This window comes from Geotrypetes seraphini, chromosome 1, assembly GCF_902459505.1.
Source record: "Geotrypetes seraphini chromosome 1, aGeoSer1.1, whole genome shotgun sequence".
Lineage (NCBI taxonomy): Eukaryota > Metazoa > Chordata > Amphibia > Gymnophiona > Dermophiidae > Geotrypetes > Geotrypetes seraphini.
The window spans coordinates 5,557,327-5,572,500 of NC_047084.1; the positions used below are offsets into that span (position 1 = coordinate 5,557,327).

The following is a 15,174-nucleotide window of genomic DNA, read 5'->3' on the forward strand; positions in this document are numbered from 1 at the left end:
CAAACAGGTACAAAAGTCAATGGCATTACCATAATGATGGTTGGGTGCATAGGGAGATGAATGGACAGCAGGAAAAAAAGGAAGTAATTTGTCTCTGTAAAAGACTCTGGTGAGACTTCATTTAGACTACTGTGTACAATTTTGGAGACTTAACCTACAAAAAGATATGATCTACATGGAGTTGGTCCAGAGGGTGTGTACTCAAATGGTCAGTGATCTGTGTTGTAAAGCATATAGAGAAAGATGTAAAGATCTCAATATGTATATTTTGGAAAAGAAAAGCAGGAGAGCAAGATATAATAGAAATGTTTAATCTCCATGGCATAAATGCACAGGAGGTAAATTTCTTTCAATTGCAAGGAAGCTCTTGAATGAGGGGCATAGGATGAAGGTGAAAGGTGACAGGCTCCGAAATAACCCAAGGAATGGTCTCCTGGTGGATGATGAAGATGAAGAATTCAAAAAAGTCTGAGACAAGTACATAGGATCTCTAATGGAATATAGAACTTCAATATATCACAGGTCCAAAGCTCTAGAATACCTTACCATGGATGACGATGGCAACTAGAACTTTAAGTCAGTTTAAGAAATTGTCAAAAACTTCTGTTTCAATGAGCTTTTCAGATGTAATGGCAGATTAAACTGAGAATAAGGCTTATGTGATGGACGTGAATATCAAATGGATAACTGCAGATTATGGCACATACTTTCTGATACAGATTTGACTCATTTGTGAACCATTTTATATGAATTTTTATGTATTTTAATATTGTGTGTGTTATGCTTACACTACCAATATTAGATTGTACAGTATAGAAATGTAATGATAAATATAGGGACAGCAGATGACATGGATGGGTAGACTGAATAGGCCATATGGTCTTTATCTGCCTTCATTTTTCTTTGTTTCCACAAGCAATGTTATTCTTCTATCCTAGGTGCATGGGACCACAGAACTGTGGCCCAATGCTCCTGGGTTGCTTCTTAAAGGGGCCTGTGCTCGACGATGAGGAGATTTTACTTCCCCCTTACCCCTGAATGACTTCCCCTCACCCAAAAGGCATCCTAAGGACTTCCTTCCCACCATGAGCTGAGCCCCAAGTACTTCTTCCCTACCCAGAAGGCTACTCAATTACAGGCAAATCACCAGCACCCACCCTCCATTATGCCCCCTAGCCCTAGTGAGTTTGAGGCATGTACAATCTCCACTTGCTCCTATCTCTTCCAGCAATGACCACTAGCAGTAGTCTTGCAGTTCTACACTAGGAGCCAATGTACCATATAAGAACAAAAGGTATTTATATCTAATCTAATATGCCTATTTAGGTTCAAGGCGACTTACAAATCAAGAAGCATACATTACGTTTAGGAGTTACAAAAATGAGAAAGTAAACATTATACTATGAGGTAGTTATGAGAGATAGGAAATATAGTAATCATTCAATAGAGGGGAACATTGAGCTGCCATTAGAATTACAGTGCAGCAGTTTGAAGTACAATGCAGTTGAGTTAGATACAAGTAGATTGGTGCAATTATGTTATGTAGAGTTTGGGAGGGAGCTCTTGTGGTTTTGGGTAGTGCTGCCCGATTCACGATTCGAATCGGTTCACCGATTCACTTCAGGTGAATCGATTTGAATTGATTTAGATTTAAAAAAAAAAATCGGCTTCCCAATTCAGACCCTCTTCCCTCGCCCCCTAAAGCAGGAGCGGCAGCGCTGCTCTTGCTGGCCGCTGCCACACCTGTTTTAGAGGACGAGGAGGGAGGGTCAGTCGGGAAGTGCTGCGTCCGGCTTCTCTCCTGGCCTCCCCGAAGGACTGCCCCCTCCCCCCGGGAAGGCCTCCATGTTCCCCCTGGCCTCCCCGAACCGTTTACCTTACAGCTTCAGCCGAAGATCGCAGTTACAGCTCTTTGCACTGCAGTGCTTTGAGCTGTTTCCTTTGCTGCGGTCCTGCCCCTCTTCTGACGTCAGAGGAGGGGTGGGACCGCAGCAGAGGAAACAGCTCAAAGCACTGCAGTGCAAAGAGCTGTAACTGCGATCTTCGGCTGAAGCTATAAGGTAAATGGTTCAGGGAGGCCAGGGGGAAGACGGAGGCCTTCCCGGGGGTGTGTGTGTGTGTGCGCATGCAGTCTTTCGGGGGGGGGGGGGGCAGTCCTTCAGGGGGTGGTACAGGCCTTGGGGGGTGCAGGCCTTCAAGGGGTGAATAGGCCTTTTGGGGGGGACAGGTCTTCAAAGGGGGGGACAGGCAGGCCTGGGGGGGCAGTTCTTCGGGGGGCAGTCCTTCAGGGGGTGGGACAGGCCAGGGATGGTGGCATAGGCCTTCAGGGAGGACAGGCAGGCCTTCAGGGATGGGGGTACAGACCTTCAGGGGGGAGGTGCAGGCCTTCGGGGGGACAGACCTTCAGGGGAGGGGGACCTTGGTGTAGAAGTACATGGAGGGAAGAAAGGGGGGTTCAACGAGATGTGCATATGCCGGACTTTGGGAGGGGGAAGAAAAAATGGGTCTAAAATTAGAGGAGAGGGAGAGAGATGATGGACGATGGGATTTAGAGAGGGAAGGAACAGAAAGGGAGAGAAATTGGACACAAGGGACGGTGTGGAGGGGGGATAGAGATACTGGATAGGAGAGTAGTTGGGAAAAGAAAGGGATAGATGGTGGACCCTGGGATGGTGGGGAAGGAGGGAGAGATGCTGGATGAAAGGGTAGTTAAGAAAAGGTGGATCTGTGGATGGAAACGAAAAAAAAGAAAGATGACAGACCTCCGGAGGAGAGAAGGGAAACGGAAGGGGAGAACAGAAATGGCAGATGGATGGTTAGAACGGAGAAAGAAGAAGACCCTGGCAAGCAAGTTATCAGAAGACAACCAGAGCCTGGGACCAACAAGATTTGAATAATGACCCAGACAACAAAAGGTAGAAAAACTAATTTTATTTTCCATTTTGTAATTACAATATGTCAGATTTGAAACGTGTATCCTGCCAGAGCTGGTGTTAGTCCGCAAACGTGGGCTAGGATTTAACAGAGAGAGGAAAAGTCTTTTTTGTTTGTATATTCTGTTTACACCACAGTGCCAGTGTGGTTAGGAGAAGGAAAAGGAGGTGAAGAAGCTATAAAATAAACCCACCAGGATGTTTGAAAAAAACCCAAAAAACCCCCCAAAAAACAAAAACACCCAATTGGGCAGGAAAATCGAATCGAAAAACCAATTCAACAGGCTGAATCGAATCGAAATTTTTTTTCCTGAATCAGGCAGCACTAGTTTTGGGAAGTGTGAAATGTTATGTAGATTGCTGTGGAAGAGCATACTTGTTAAGTATTGATGGCGTATATATGCTCTCAAAAAGTAATGTCTTCAGTTTCTTTCAAAATCTGGGGTAGTTGGATTCTATCTTGATAATTGTTAGAAGATTGTTCCAGGTATTGGTGCCAAGGAAGCGTGAGTAGCGTGTTAAATATGTGCTTATATTTTATACCTTTGGAAAAGGGAAGGATCAATTGAAATATTTTAAGTTTTCTGGCTAATATTGACCAGGAATGAATGAAAAGGTTTGTAAGTGGCTCTGTGGAGTTCGCATATAGGATGTGACAACATTACATATGATAGTTTGAAGGTGATGCGAGCTTTAATAGGTAGCCAGTTCAGTCTATTATAGTAAGCTGAGATAGAATCATATTTTTTCAGTTTGAAAATTAGTCTTATTGCTTTATTTTGTATCAGTTGTAGTTTATGCATTAGGGTAGAGTTAATGCAAGCATAGAAAGTGTTACAGTAGTCTAGTTGGGATATATGGCAGTTTGACCCTCAATGGTAAAACTGAGAATATTGCTAGAACTCACTGATGCCAGAATGAGTAGGAGCGAGTGCAGATTCTCCTGACCCAAATCCATTAGACAGCAAGAATTTACCATATCGGCAACAATTGTTTCACTGAATTTTTTTTATCATTAACTTGATTGAATTTTTTTTCTGCTGCTGCTTCTATCCCTATCCCTTCTGGATGTGGCCAATTCTAGGAAATGTTCTTCAGTAATTAGGTCTGTTCCATTGCACTGAACCAGAATTGCACCAACAAGAACCTAGTCGGTACTCCACACTTCATTTCATATATCCATCCCCCACACAGTATGGCTCTCTGAAATATGACAATCTGGTTGCTTTGATTTGATCTCCCAAGATCAAATCATGTAAAGTGGTTTTGTTATGTGGTATTTTTTGGTTTGGCAGTAACGCAAATGTTTGACAGTAAAGCCAAATGAAACTCCATCCCGAACTCCATACTCTAGTAGTGACTCAATTCACCATAAATAAGTTTCCCTGCCCTCCACAAATTGCATATGGTATCTGTGGTGGTGGGTTCATATCTTATGGTCTATAGGCTACCTTTTGCTTTTACATGGCAGATATTCTTCAATTTAAGAACCTACACTAGAGCCTTGTGTGAATCTGATGAAAGCCCCAGGGCTACTACTTTTGCCAACCAGTCTAGAGCAATTGCATATACTTCAGGAAGTACTTTGCCATTACAGAACTTGATATTTGTTTGGAGGAGTAAGGAGGCAGCCATCTGCCAAAGAACCTCTAACACTCGCCCTTGCCAGAGTGAGATATCCGGTCTTATGAGTATTTAATATCCTTTAGAAATGTACTGAACATAAGAACAGCCACTGCTGGGTCAGACCAGTGGTCCATCGTGCCCAGCAGTCCTGGTCAAAGACCAGTGCTCTGAGACCAGCCCTACCTAAGTACGTTCTGGTTCAGCAGGAACTTGTCAACTTTGTCTTGAATCCCTGGAGGGTGTTTTCCCCTATAACTTCTGGAAGAGCGTTCCAGTTTTCCACCACTCTCTGGGTGAAGAAGAACTTTCTTACATTTGTACGGAATCTATCCCCTTTTAACTTTAGAGAGTGCCCTCCCGTTCTCCCTACCTTGGAGAGGTTGAACAACCTGTCTTTATCTACTAAGTCTATTCCCTTCATTATCTTGAATGTTTCGATCATGTCCCCTCTCAGTCTCCTCTTTTTAAGGGAGAAAAGGCACATTTCTCTAATCCCTAGCTGTACGTCAACTCCTCCAGCCCCTTGACCATTTTAGTCGATCTTCTCTGGACCCTTTCGACTAGTACCGTGTCCTTCTTCATGTACGGTGAACAGTGCTGAATGCAGTATTCCAGGTGAGGGCATACAATGGCCTGGTACAGCAGCATGATAACCTTCTCTGATCTGATTGTGATCCCCTTCTTAATCATTCCTAGCATTCTGTTTGCCTCTTCGGTGCGCGGACGGCTTCATCGACTTGTTGACCAGTACTCCCAAGTCTCTTTCCTGGGGGCGGGGGGTGGGGGGTCACTCAAAGTGCCGCCCGGACATCCTGTATTCGTGTATAAGATTTTTGTTACCGACGTGCATCACCTTACACTTATCCACACTGAATCTCATTTGCCATGTTGCGGCCCATTTCTCGAGCGTGTTTATGTCACGTTGCAGATCTTCGCAATCCTCCTGCGTCTTTCACTACTCTAAATAACTTAGTATCGTCTGCAAATTTAAATCACCTCACTAGTCGTGCCAATTTACAGATCGTTTATAAATATGTTGAAGAGCACGGGCCCAAGAAACGAACCCTGCGGCACTCCACTGATGACGCTTTTCCAATTCGAGTATTGTCCATTTACTCCCACTCTCCGTTTCCTATCCGCCAGCCAGTTTTTAATCCACGTGAGTATGTCACCCTCGATTCCATGGCTCACAATTTTTCGAAGTAGTCATGCATGCAGAACCTTGTCAAACGCCTTCTGAAAATCCAGATATACAATGTCGACCAGGTCACTTTTGTCTATATGCCTGTTTATTCCCTCGAAGAAGAGCAGCAAGTTTGTCAAGCAAGATCTTCCTTTGCTGAAGCCGTGCAGGCTGGTCATCAGATTGTGTTCATCAAGATGCTCAATGATGCGGTCCTTTATCATCACCTCTACCATCTTTCCCGGTATTGAAGTCAGACTCACCGGTCTGTAGTTTCCCAGATCAATCCTCGAACCTTTCTTGAAGATCGGCGTAACATTCGCCACCTTCCGGTCTTCCGGAATCCTTCCCGAATTGATCGACAGATTGGCTATTAGTTGAAGCAGTTCAGCTATAGCCCCTTTCAGTTAAACCAATAACAGCCTTCCCTGCCATACAGGTTGTGACTCTTAACATTAATACTGTTTGGCTCATGAGTTGCCTGTCTATTTTTATGATTTTCAGTCAATTTGATTTCATATGTCAAGGGGAAATTTAGGGGGCATAAATGTAGAAGGAAGGCAAAAAAATTTGTATAATACTTGTGAAGGGAGTATTGCACATATTGCACATTTTACTATACACAAAGGAGGAAAGAATACTGAATCTTTAATTTAAGAAAGGTGGATCCTGGGAAGGGATTTATTTTTTTTTTTGCCTATACTTGTGGAGGGGGGTGTCTTTGGGTGGGAAGGAAGCACATGGGGTCAGTTTAAGAATGGTTGGGAAAAAAACTGAAGAATTAGCTTCAGGGTACGTGTAGGTTATAAGGGGCATCTTTGGGGACAACAGTATGTTTATTCAGGGGTGAAGAGGTAGGAGGCAGCCCTTCATTGCTGACTACTGGTCCTTTTAAGAGGTGGTCCTGGAGCATCATACCACTGATGCTTCAGGGATGGAAAAATACTATCAGGTTTTACTGGCCATAGTATTCACTTCAAGCCATATTATTAAATTTACATAGTAACGAGTTATTTTGCATGCATTTATATCTCTTTACCATGTAACCTGTGGCAACAATCTAACATGCATTATGGTAATATAATATGTTCATGTGTTCTAAAATGTTTTAAAAAGGCAAATAGCACACTTTGCTAACTACCTATATTAATTGGATGTAAGTTGTACCATCATTTTTTTATACAATAAGTAAGGATAGATCTAACACACATCATTTACTTGCCCATAAAAAGAAATCTAATAATTATGTCTTCAAATGTGTTTAATATTTTTTTGTTTTCAAAAGAACAAATGATGTTCTTAAACCCTAATAAGGGAAACTAATATATAGCCTATGGTATATGTTAACCAAAGCATATTTCAACTAAGTAACTAATTTGTTGAGAAAACTTTCCTTGAAGATATAAAATAAGAAAATCTTATCTGAAATTGTTAGTTATAACAATGTTTATGCCAACATTATAATACTATTATGAATGTTGTAGTCTAGCAACAATCTTAAAAGCTGAATCTGATAGAAAATTCTGCTGAAATATCTGAATGCTAGAATGTGTAAAAGATTCAACTGAAATCAAGATGAGAAAGACAAAGAAATGCTGCAAATTAAAGCTCACAAGCCTGAGTGAATCTCAGATGAATGTCTAATGCACTTCTCACTGTAGCGATGTCAAACTACTTGACAGGCCAAAATCTAGAATGTGACAAAGGCAAAGATGAGCCTGCATGCAGTCTGTATAGTTGCCAGAAGACCTTGATGAATGCAAGTGCAAGAAGATCTTCTCCCTTAGGGATGAAAGCATCATCCGCTGCCTATTCTTCACAAAGACCCAAGAAAAACTGCACATCTGTCAGGGCAATGCCATTTAATACTGAAGACCTGGGCTTAATATAATATTGGCTCTTGCATCACTTAGACCGATTGAAGTCAGGCCAGGTATTGGCTTGATGTGTCAGAGACATGATGCAGTAGATAAATAAAGCACTTGGGAGACAGCAAATTGAGACTCTGTAAACCCATAGTGTTCGAAGGCAGCAAGAACAGAGGAATTTATTGATTATAAGATGGTGTCAACACAGCAGACAGAAAGTAACCTTTAGGGGGCAGAAGAAGACTACAAATATAAAAAGGTATATAATATTAAAAATCAAAACATTGATTGTAAGTCAGTTCTGAGCCATCCAACTAAGTGAACCACTGTATATTTTTTCATACATTTGTGCTAAGTAAAACACTTACACAAGGGTTAATTACAGTGCACAGAACTTCAATTGTCACATATATATGATATCTAAATAGTAAGAAATCTTGCTTTAGAATACATAGCATATTTGCTTTGCTGTAGTTTTATGTCTCTTTTCTTCTGTTTTATCAGCTGTTATACGGGCAAAAATGAAAAAAATGGTCTTAACAGGAGCTAAAGAATAAATGGTCAAATATCTCCATCCTTTAAGAACAAGCACAATACAGGCAAGAGAAAGGTTATTTATAACCAGCATGCTTTAAAGCAAATTGCACATTAAAGATTTTAGATTTGATTTGAAGCCATGACATAAACACTTCACTGAAACAAGCACAATAGAGCAATTCTACAATCTATTACAGAAGCTCAAATAACTACGACAATACTTTTTTTAAACAGAATAAACAATTCACAACCATATGAAAAGGAGATGCCAAGTTATCCTTCCACCCTCAGAACAGGACATGCTTTCAAAAGGGTACAGAGTAGAGCAGACTAGCGACATATCTTGTGAACTTGCTCAGATCACTTCACCCTTCATTGTTTCAGGTACGTAATTAAATAGTAAGCCTTCTGGAAACACAGAAACACCTACTGTACCTGAAACAAAACTCATCTTGAGCTACCAATGAAAAGGAGTGAGCTAAATGCAGCTAACAGATAATAACATTCTTTATTATTTCTATTTCTGATGTTCAATGGTACCTTTCAGCCTTCTGAAAAAGAGATCATTCATAATATCTTATCATCATCCCTAAAGTGGCATAATTTTATCTGCAGCAGTTTAGCATAGATTCACTTACCCCCATGTTGAAGTAGCAGCTTGCCAATTTCTACATGCCCGTTTGACAATGCATCATGTAAAGGAGTCACCCCGTCCACTTGACTGAGCAAGTCTACCTCTGGACAGCGTTGCAAAATTTCACGGACACACTCTGTGCTACCATGGTTACAGGCTTCATGCAAAGGCGTCCAGCCAGCATAGTCTGAATTATAAAGCAGAAGTTTTTATAAAACAGCAACAAATGAAATAACAAATACTGTGGTATCAAAGCACTTAGATATTCCACAAACAGTACAAACTGTGTCTGGCATGTTATAACTGATTAATCTTCATACCTACTAGAAGGTACACTACCATTTTACATATAAATAAGATAGCTAAATAAGGAGAGATAGTGTACTATTAAAATACATAATGTCCAAAACAAAAATGTATTGATGCAATGTATATTTAAGTTTAGTCTTTCTTTCATTAAAAATATCCACACTGGTAACAAAACAGTATTTATTTAATTATTTTAAGGCATAGAACTCGTAACACATATTAAATATCACCAGATAGTATATATTAAATATATTCACATTTAAATATATCAGTCTAGAACATAATATTTAGAACCTACCTTTCACATTAATGCATGTTCCAGGCAAACACAGAAGCAAAACTAATTTTTCCACTTTGTTTTTCATGCAGGCTATATGAAGAGCTGTCTCCCCTACCATAAAAAGAGAACAGATTCTATCAGGATAGGCAAAGAATTTCAAAAGTGCATGGAACTAGGGATCTGGCCAAGCAGAGTCTGCAACACTGAACATGATTTCCCAGTTCTCTAGTTTAAAACATCTTTAAAGAAAACTCAATCTCCCTCAGCCTCATTAGAGCTTCTGTTCTATTAGAGCACCAGAAATGAAACAGCACAAGGTTTAACAGAGGAATTATCCTCCCTCTATCCCCTCCCCTTCAGCATTTAAAGCTTTCCATCACATATTAAAAACACAATGAATGATCAAAGAGTACCAAAATACTGGGGTTTTGAAGCAGTAAATTTCAAATGCAGTGATCTTTCTTTAAATTTATTCATAGATCTATGTTAAATGTATAGCTTTTATTATTTTTCTTTTTTACCTTACTTAATTTAAATGAATGTTTTTAGCTGGGCACTGGTGCCTCAACAACAAGTATAAGTCACAACTTCAAATCTGTTAACAGATGGTTTGCTGCTTCTCAATATCCTGCCTGGCTTAGGTACAACAGCACTGAGAATGGGTGGGGGAGGGGCACAGATATAGAAATATTAAAAGAAAAAGCAACTAGTATCATTTAAAGCCCAAATTTATGTGGCAAATATATCAGTGAGATTGAGAATTTGATTTTGTAGTTTGCGGGAATACACATTTAAGGGATAATTTTGTAACAGAACACCTATTTGGAAAGTTAGAAAGGCAATGCTGATACCTAAAAAACTTTATAAAATAGGTACTCAAAATCAGCCTCAGTAGCATGCAAATTTATAGGCACAAATTTACACCTGATCTGAAAATAGTGTAACTATGTGTGTTTCTGTGCCTGTGTATTTTACGTGTGCATACATATCAAAACACCACCTCTGCACAAGCTGTCTTCCTGGGAATATTTAAAAGTGGCCCACATAAAATTAAATCATTTTCATTTGTTTTATTCTCACCATAAGATTACAATAAACAAAAAGCTAGGGCACAAACTTTAAGGAAGAAGACAAAAGTTGTTATAAACCATTTCAAAAATGAAATGCTGAAGGAGATAAGTAGTCCATGGCAGAATCTTAATCCCAACTATGCTAATGAACTAAATAAAAGGTGGCTTTTTTCATTTAATTCAGAGTATGCCTCAAAAACATCTCATCAGGAATGTTAGTTTGAAGTTCTTTTTTTTTTTTTTTTTTTTAAGCTTGGTGTCACATTCTTTGTAGCAGATAATCTATTTTTCTCTGTTGTCTAAATTCAGCACAAAGTCACTCTGTATATTATTATTTCTGTTCAGCTTCACTTGACTTTAAAAGCTCACATTGCAAATCTTGGAAGTACCTCATGGTACATGTCTGCTGGTAAAGTTGTACCTTCAGCTGAGTTACCTAACAGCAGCAGTATGGAGACAAACTGCCAAAATTTTTCATTCGTGAATTTTTTTTGCCTACTTTGCTGATCTGTAGAAATGGAAGCACGTTCGCAAAAGATTTCAAACTTGGCACAGAAACCTGCCCCAAGGTGTTGTACCAAACTGCAAAATTTCAGACTCCTAGGTAGTTTCCTTCTGCTGCAGTGCTTAAGCAAAGTTGGCGTTTTAGGTCACACGAGGCATGGGAGTGGATTGATTGCTTTTGTTCAACCACCCCTAGCTCCTGATCAAATTGAGATAGATCCAAAAAATTTTGCAGTTTCATTTGAGACCCTAGACAACACCCCTGTAAAATTTGGTTGTATTTCAAGGGGGGGTAGAGTGTGGGCGGTTTTCATTATTGGTCCACTTGACATGGAGTGACCCCTTAACCAAAAAGTGATCAAGATCAAATTTTACTTTTAAATGAAGTGCTGATCCTACCAAGCACAGGAAAGAGGAACAGGCTAGATTGAAGTCATAGCCATTTGTAAACAAGCAACTGGACGGTAACCGAATTTATTAGCAATTTAGATACCCCCTAATAATGGAGGTTGTCTAAGTGGTTTTTACATAGGTATTCAAGCATTTTTCCCTATCACACCAAGCAGGCTCACAATCTACTTAACATACCTGGGGCAATGGAGGATTAAATGACTTGCCCATGATCACACAGAGCAGGGCTGGGCTCAAACCCACAAGAGGCTGTAGTTCTAACCACTAGTCCATTCCTCCTAGTTTAGTACAAATTAGGGGAAGGATATAGAAATCCCTCAAAAAAGAGGCATTTGAATTATCTGGTTATGGTAAAGGGTAAGACAAGTACCATAATCATCAATGTATTTTAGAAGAGCTGGTGTAAAGAGAATTTTAGATATATTACAAGGTAATATATAGAAATAAAAAAAACCAAACAAACCAAAGGAAATAAGGCAATACCATTTTAATTGGACTAGCTGAATATATTTTATGATGAGCTTTCAAAAGTAACCCTTCTTCAGATCAGAAATAAGCAAATGTTGACAAACATCGGTATATATAAGGAAGACATGAAAGTATTTCATGAATAGTTTACAGGAAGAGGGAGAGGTGGATGGGTGAGCAGGAAAAGGAGGTGACAAAGCAGTTTTAAATGTGGAACCAGTGTCCTTTCCCAGGCAAAGAACCCCCAAATAAGATATCTCTGAGCACCAAAGCCTCAAAAATGAAACTTACACTCAAAAAAATAAGAAAATTTAAACAGAGCAGATCAGAAACATCTCTGCACAGTTCACTTGCAGAAGAAAAAACTAAAGTGGGCACTCCACTCCACTGGGAATGAGGGAGGTACGAAAGCTGCGAGTGACACAGTTCTGTAAAGCTGATTTGTGTTTGGGGATTTATCACCTAACTTACAGATTCTTGTGTAGATGTAACAGAAATTTTCTTTTATAAACTTTTCCATTGCTTATAAATGTGAGGAGAAGGATTTCTGTGTTCACTGAATCTTTCAAAGTGCAGGAATTCAACAAATGGGCCTATGATGTCATAGCAACAGGGAAACTGTGCAATATATAGACTACTCCCACCGCCAAGAGCAGAGAGCTACTTACTATTGATTGTTTTGAAAGATTCCGAGGTTTTTTCCCAGCTTGAAAAAGTGTAGAGGGAGAACAGAAAGCAGTTGGAGTGAGAAGAGAACAGTTTGAAGTAGGGAGAAACAGCCTGTCTCTTTGCCAGAGAGCTGCCAGAAAATTTCTCTAAGAAGCTGGCTACCTCAATACATATAGCTCTGGTGATCACTGTCCCAGAGCCCTGCATGTACTGGTAAAGGGGGAATTTCTATTTATCCTCTTTTACCTGACAGCATTCTTCAAGCCTGCCTCCTGTGCACATAACCAGCCATAGGGTACCATAGGAGGTCAGGGGCTACACAAAATCAAAAGAAGTGATTTTTTTTTTTTATATATATATTTGATCTAGCAAGTTTACAAAGTCTTTGTTTTATCATTTACATTAGGGAAACATATTCCTCATACAGATTTTACAGATTTATAATTCGTTTGTTGGTTTTGTTTTCTGCTACAATAAAGTAAGTCCATTATTGCTGACATTTAGGCCCTGATTCTGCAAAGTGCCGTCCCGATTTTAGGCAGCTGTAGGCGTCCTACAGCTGTCTAATCAGCCAATTGGGATGCACGTTTTTTGAAAAAATGCTCCCCAGTCAGGCCGCCTATATTGAAGGCGCCTCTGGGAGCCTAGGGAGGCCCGCAAGACGCCTAAGCTCGCCTAAGGGCCTTGGGTGAATCTAGGCGGCCCTACCCGTCTCCCTAGTACAGGAAGAGACGCTTAAAATGTAGGCCAGCAAAATACTGGCCTACATTGTAAGTAGATGTGGCCGTTATACTTATTGTGGCAAGGGATCTCCCTGCCGCAATAAGTATAGCGGCTGTAGCCGCCTGTCCGATCACCGGCAGGAGGGTGCCGAACCCCTCCTGCCGGAACCCCCCAAACTCCCAATCGCCAGCAGGAGGGTGCCCAGCCTCTCCTGCCGGAAAGCCGCCCCCACTCCCCGAAACTCTAGATCGCCGACAGAAGTGTGCCCAAGCTAACGACCTCCCCCCCCATGGATCCCATGCTAAAGACCTCCCCCCCCGATGACTCCCCTAACCTCCCCCCCCAACTAACTTATAAATGTTGGCCGGCTGGACGAGTCTTGCTGCTTTCTAGCCGACAGGCCTACCTCGTTGAAATGAGACGAGCCCGCCCCTTCCCCGCTAAGTCTAAGGCCTGATTGGCCCAGGCTCTAGAAGCCTGGACCAATCAGGCCTTAAGCATAGCGGGTCCACCCATCCCCACTAATCCTAAGGCCTGATTGGCCCAGGTGCCTACGAGCCTGGGCCAATCATACCTTAGTGTAGCGGCCGCCTCTACTCTAACCCGATTTTCTAACCGGCGTCTGTAACATGGACGCAGGTTACAGAATCGGGGTTAGTGTAGGCCCGATTCTGTATAGGACACCTCTCCCGGGCATCCTATACAGAATTAGGGCCTTAGTGTCTTTTGTGTTGTGCCCATTTGCTACTTGATTGTTTTCATTTCTTTTGAGTTTTGCTTGTGGGAGGATTTCTTTAGGATTAATGTGCTTGTTGTGGTGAGTGGGAGTTTTTGTGCGAGGACCTTGAACTACAGAATCAGAAACCCATCATACAGGTAAGGGCAGTCCAACACAAGTGGAAACAAATTCTAAATAGTTATATATACATTAAAGCAAGCTACATTCTGTTGAAGATAACAGTAAACCCCAAAAATCCATGAAGGAGAACAATGGCAGCAAGCCACTATTTAATGTTATTGGCCTTGCCACCTTTTGGGCATGTCAGTGCTGGCTTTGTGAGATTCAGCCCTCTTGGACAAAAAAAAAACCCAAACAACCTCTCCAAAGTCTGATTGTTAGGATACAACATAAAATGCTGAATTTTATAGTGCACATATGATCAGAGGAGCTCTTATAGAGCAGCAGGTAGAAAAATGCAGAATGTCAACATCAGTAGAACAAATGTGCTAAACTAGAAAATACTAATTGAAAACATACCATGCTTTTAACAAATTAATCTCTATGCTGAGAATACCTTTAATGTTATGCTTGCAAAAATCTTGTGTTGACAGGGAATTTTCTTTGGAATATGTCTGTTCTTCTAGTTTTGTTCTTAATTTCGTTGATAATGGCATACAGCTGCCAAGGTTCAGTCCACTAAAAGGAAAACAATGAAGGAAGTTCTTTTTTCTTTTTTTTAACATTCAACGAAGGCGTAAATAATCAGACGTGAGCACATTGGTGCAAATTCTAGAATTTGATGCAAATTACAGAGGTTGGTTTAATATCAATTATCAAGGAAAATTATACATGGAGATTTGTTCCTATTTTCACTAAGTGCAATTTTTAAACATAAAAACATAAGAATAGCCTTACTGAGTCAGACCAATAGTCCATCTAGCCCAGGGGTGTCCAATGTCGGTCCTCGAGGGCCGCAATCCAGTCGGGTTTTCAGGATTTCCCCAATGAATATGCATTGAAAGCAGTGCATGCAAATAGATCTCCTGCATATTCATTGGGGAAATCCTGAAAACCCGACTGGATTGCGGCCCTCGAGGACCGACATTGGACACCCCTGATCTAGCCCATCTTCAAAGTGCCAAATAATGCACATCTCGTAGTTTTAAATAACCAAAGCAAAATATGTTGTTCAGTCCTATTGTCATCTCTCTACTACAGAACCACATCTGCAATCCATG

The 15,174-nt window shown here is 40.7% G+C and overlaps 1 protein-coding gene across 3 annotated transcripts in view; it reads right to left on the minus strand.

Annotated features, from left to right (window-relative positions):
- The window catches only part of SLF1 (SMC5-SMC6 complex localization factor 1), a 205,245-nt gene that overhangs the window by 22,464 nt on the left and 167,607 nt on the right, over positions 1-15,174 (minus strand). For all 3 annotated transcript variants that reach the window (XM_033918723.1, XM_033918643.1, XM_033918557.1), the window contains 3 exons: positions 14,511-14,632; positions 9,389-9,481; positions 8,786-8,968 (listed from right to left, as the gene is read on the minus strand). In XM_033918723.1, the coding sequence (XP_033774614.1) occupies positions 8,786-8,968; positions 9,389-9,481; positions 14,511-14,632 (398 nt within the window). The remainder of the gene's footprint in view (positions 1-8,785; positions 8,969-9,388; positions 9,482-14,510; positions 14,633-15,174) is intronic.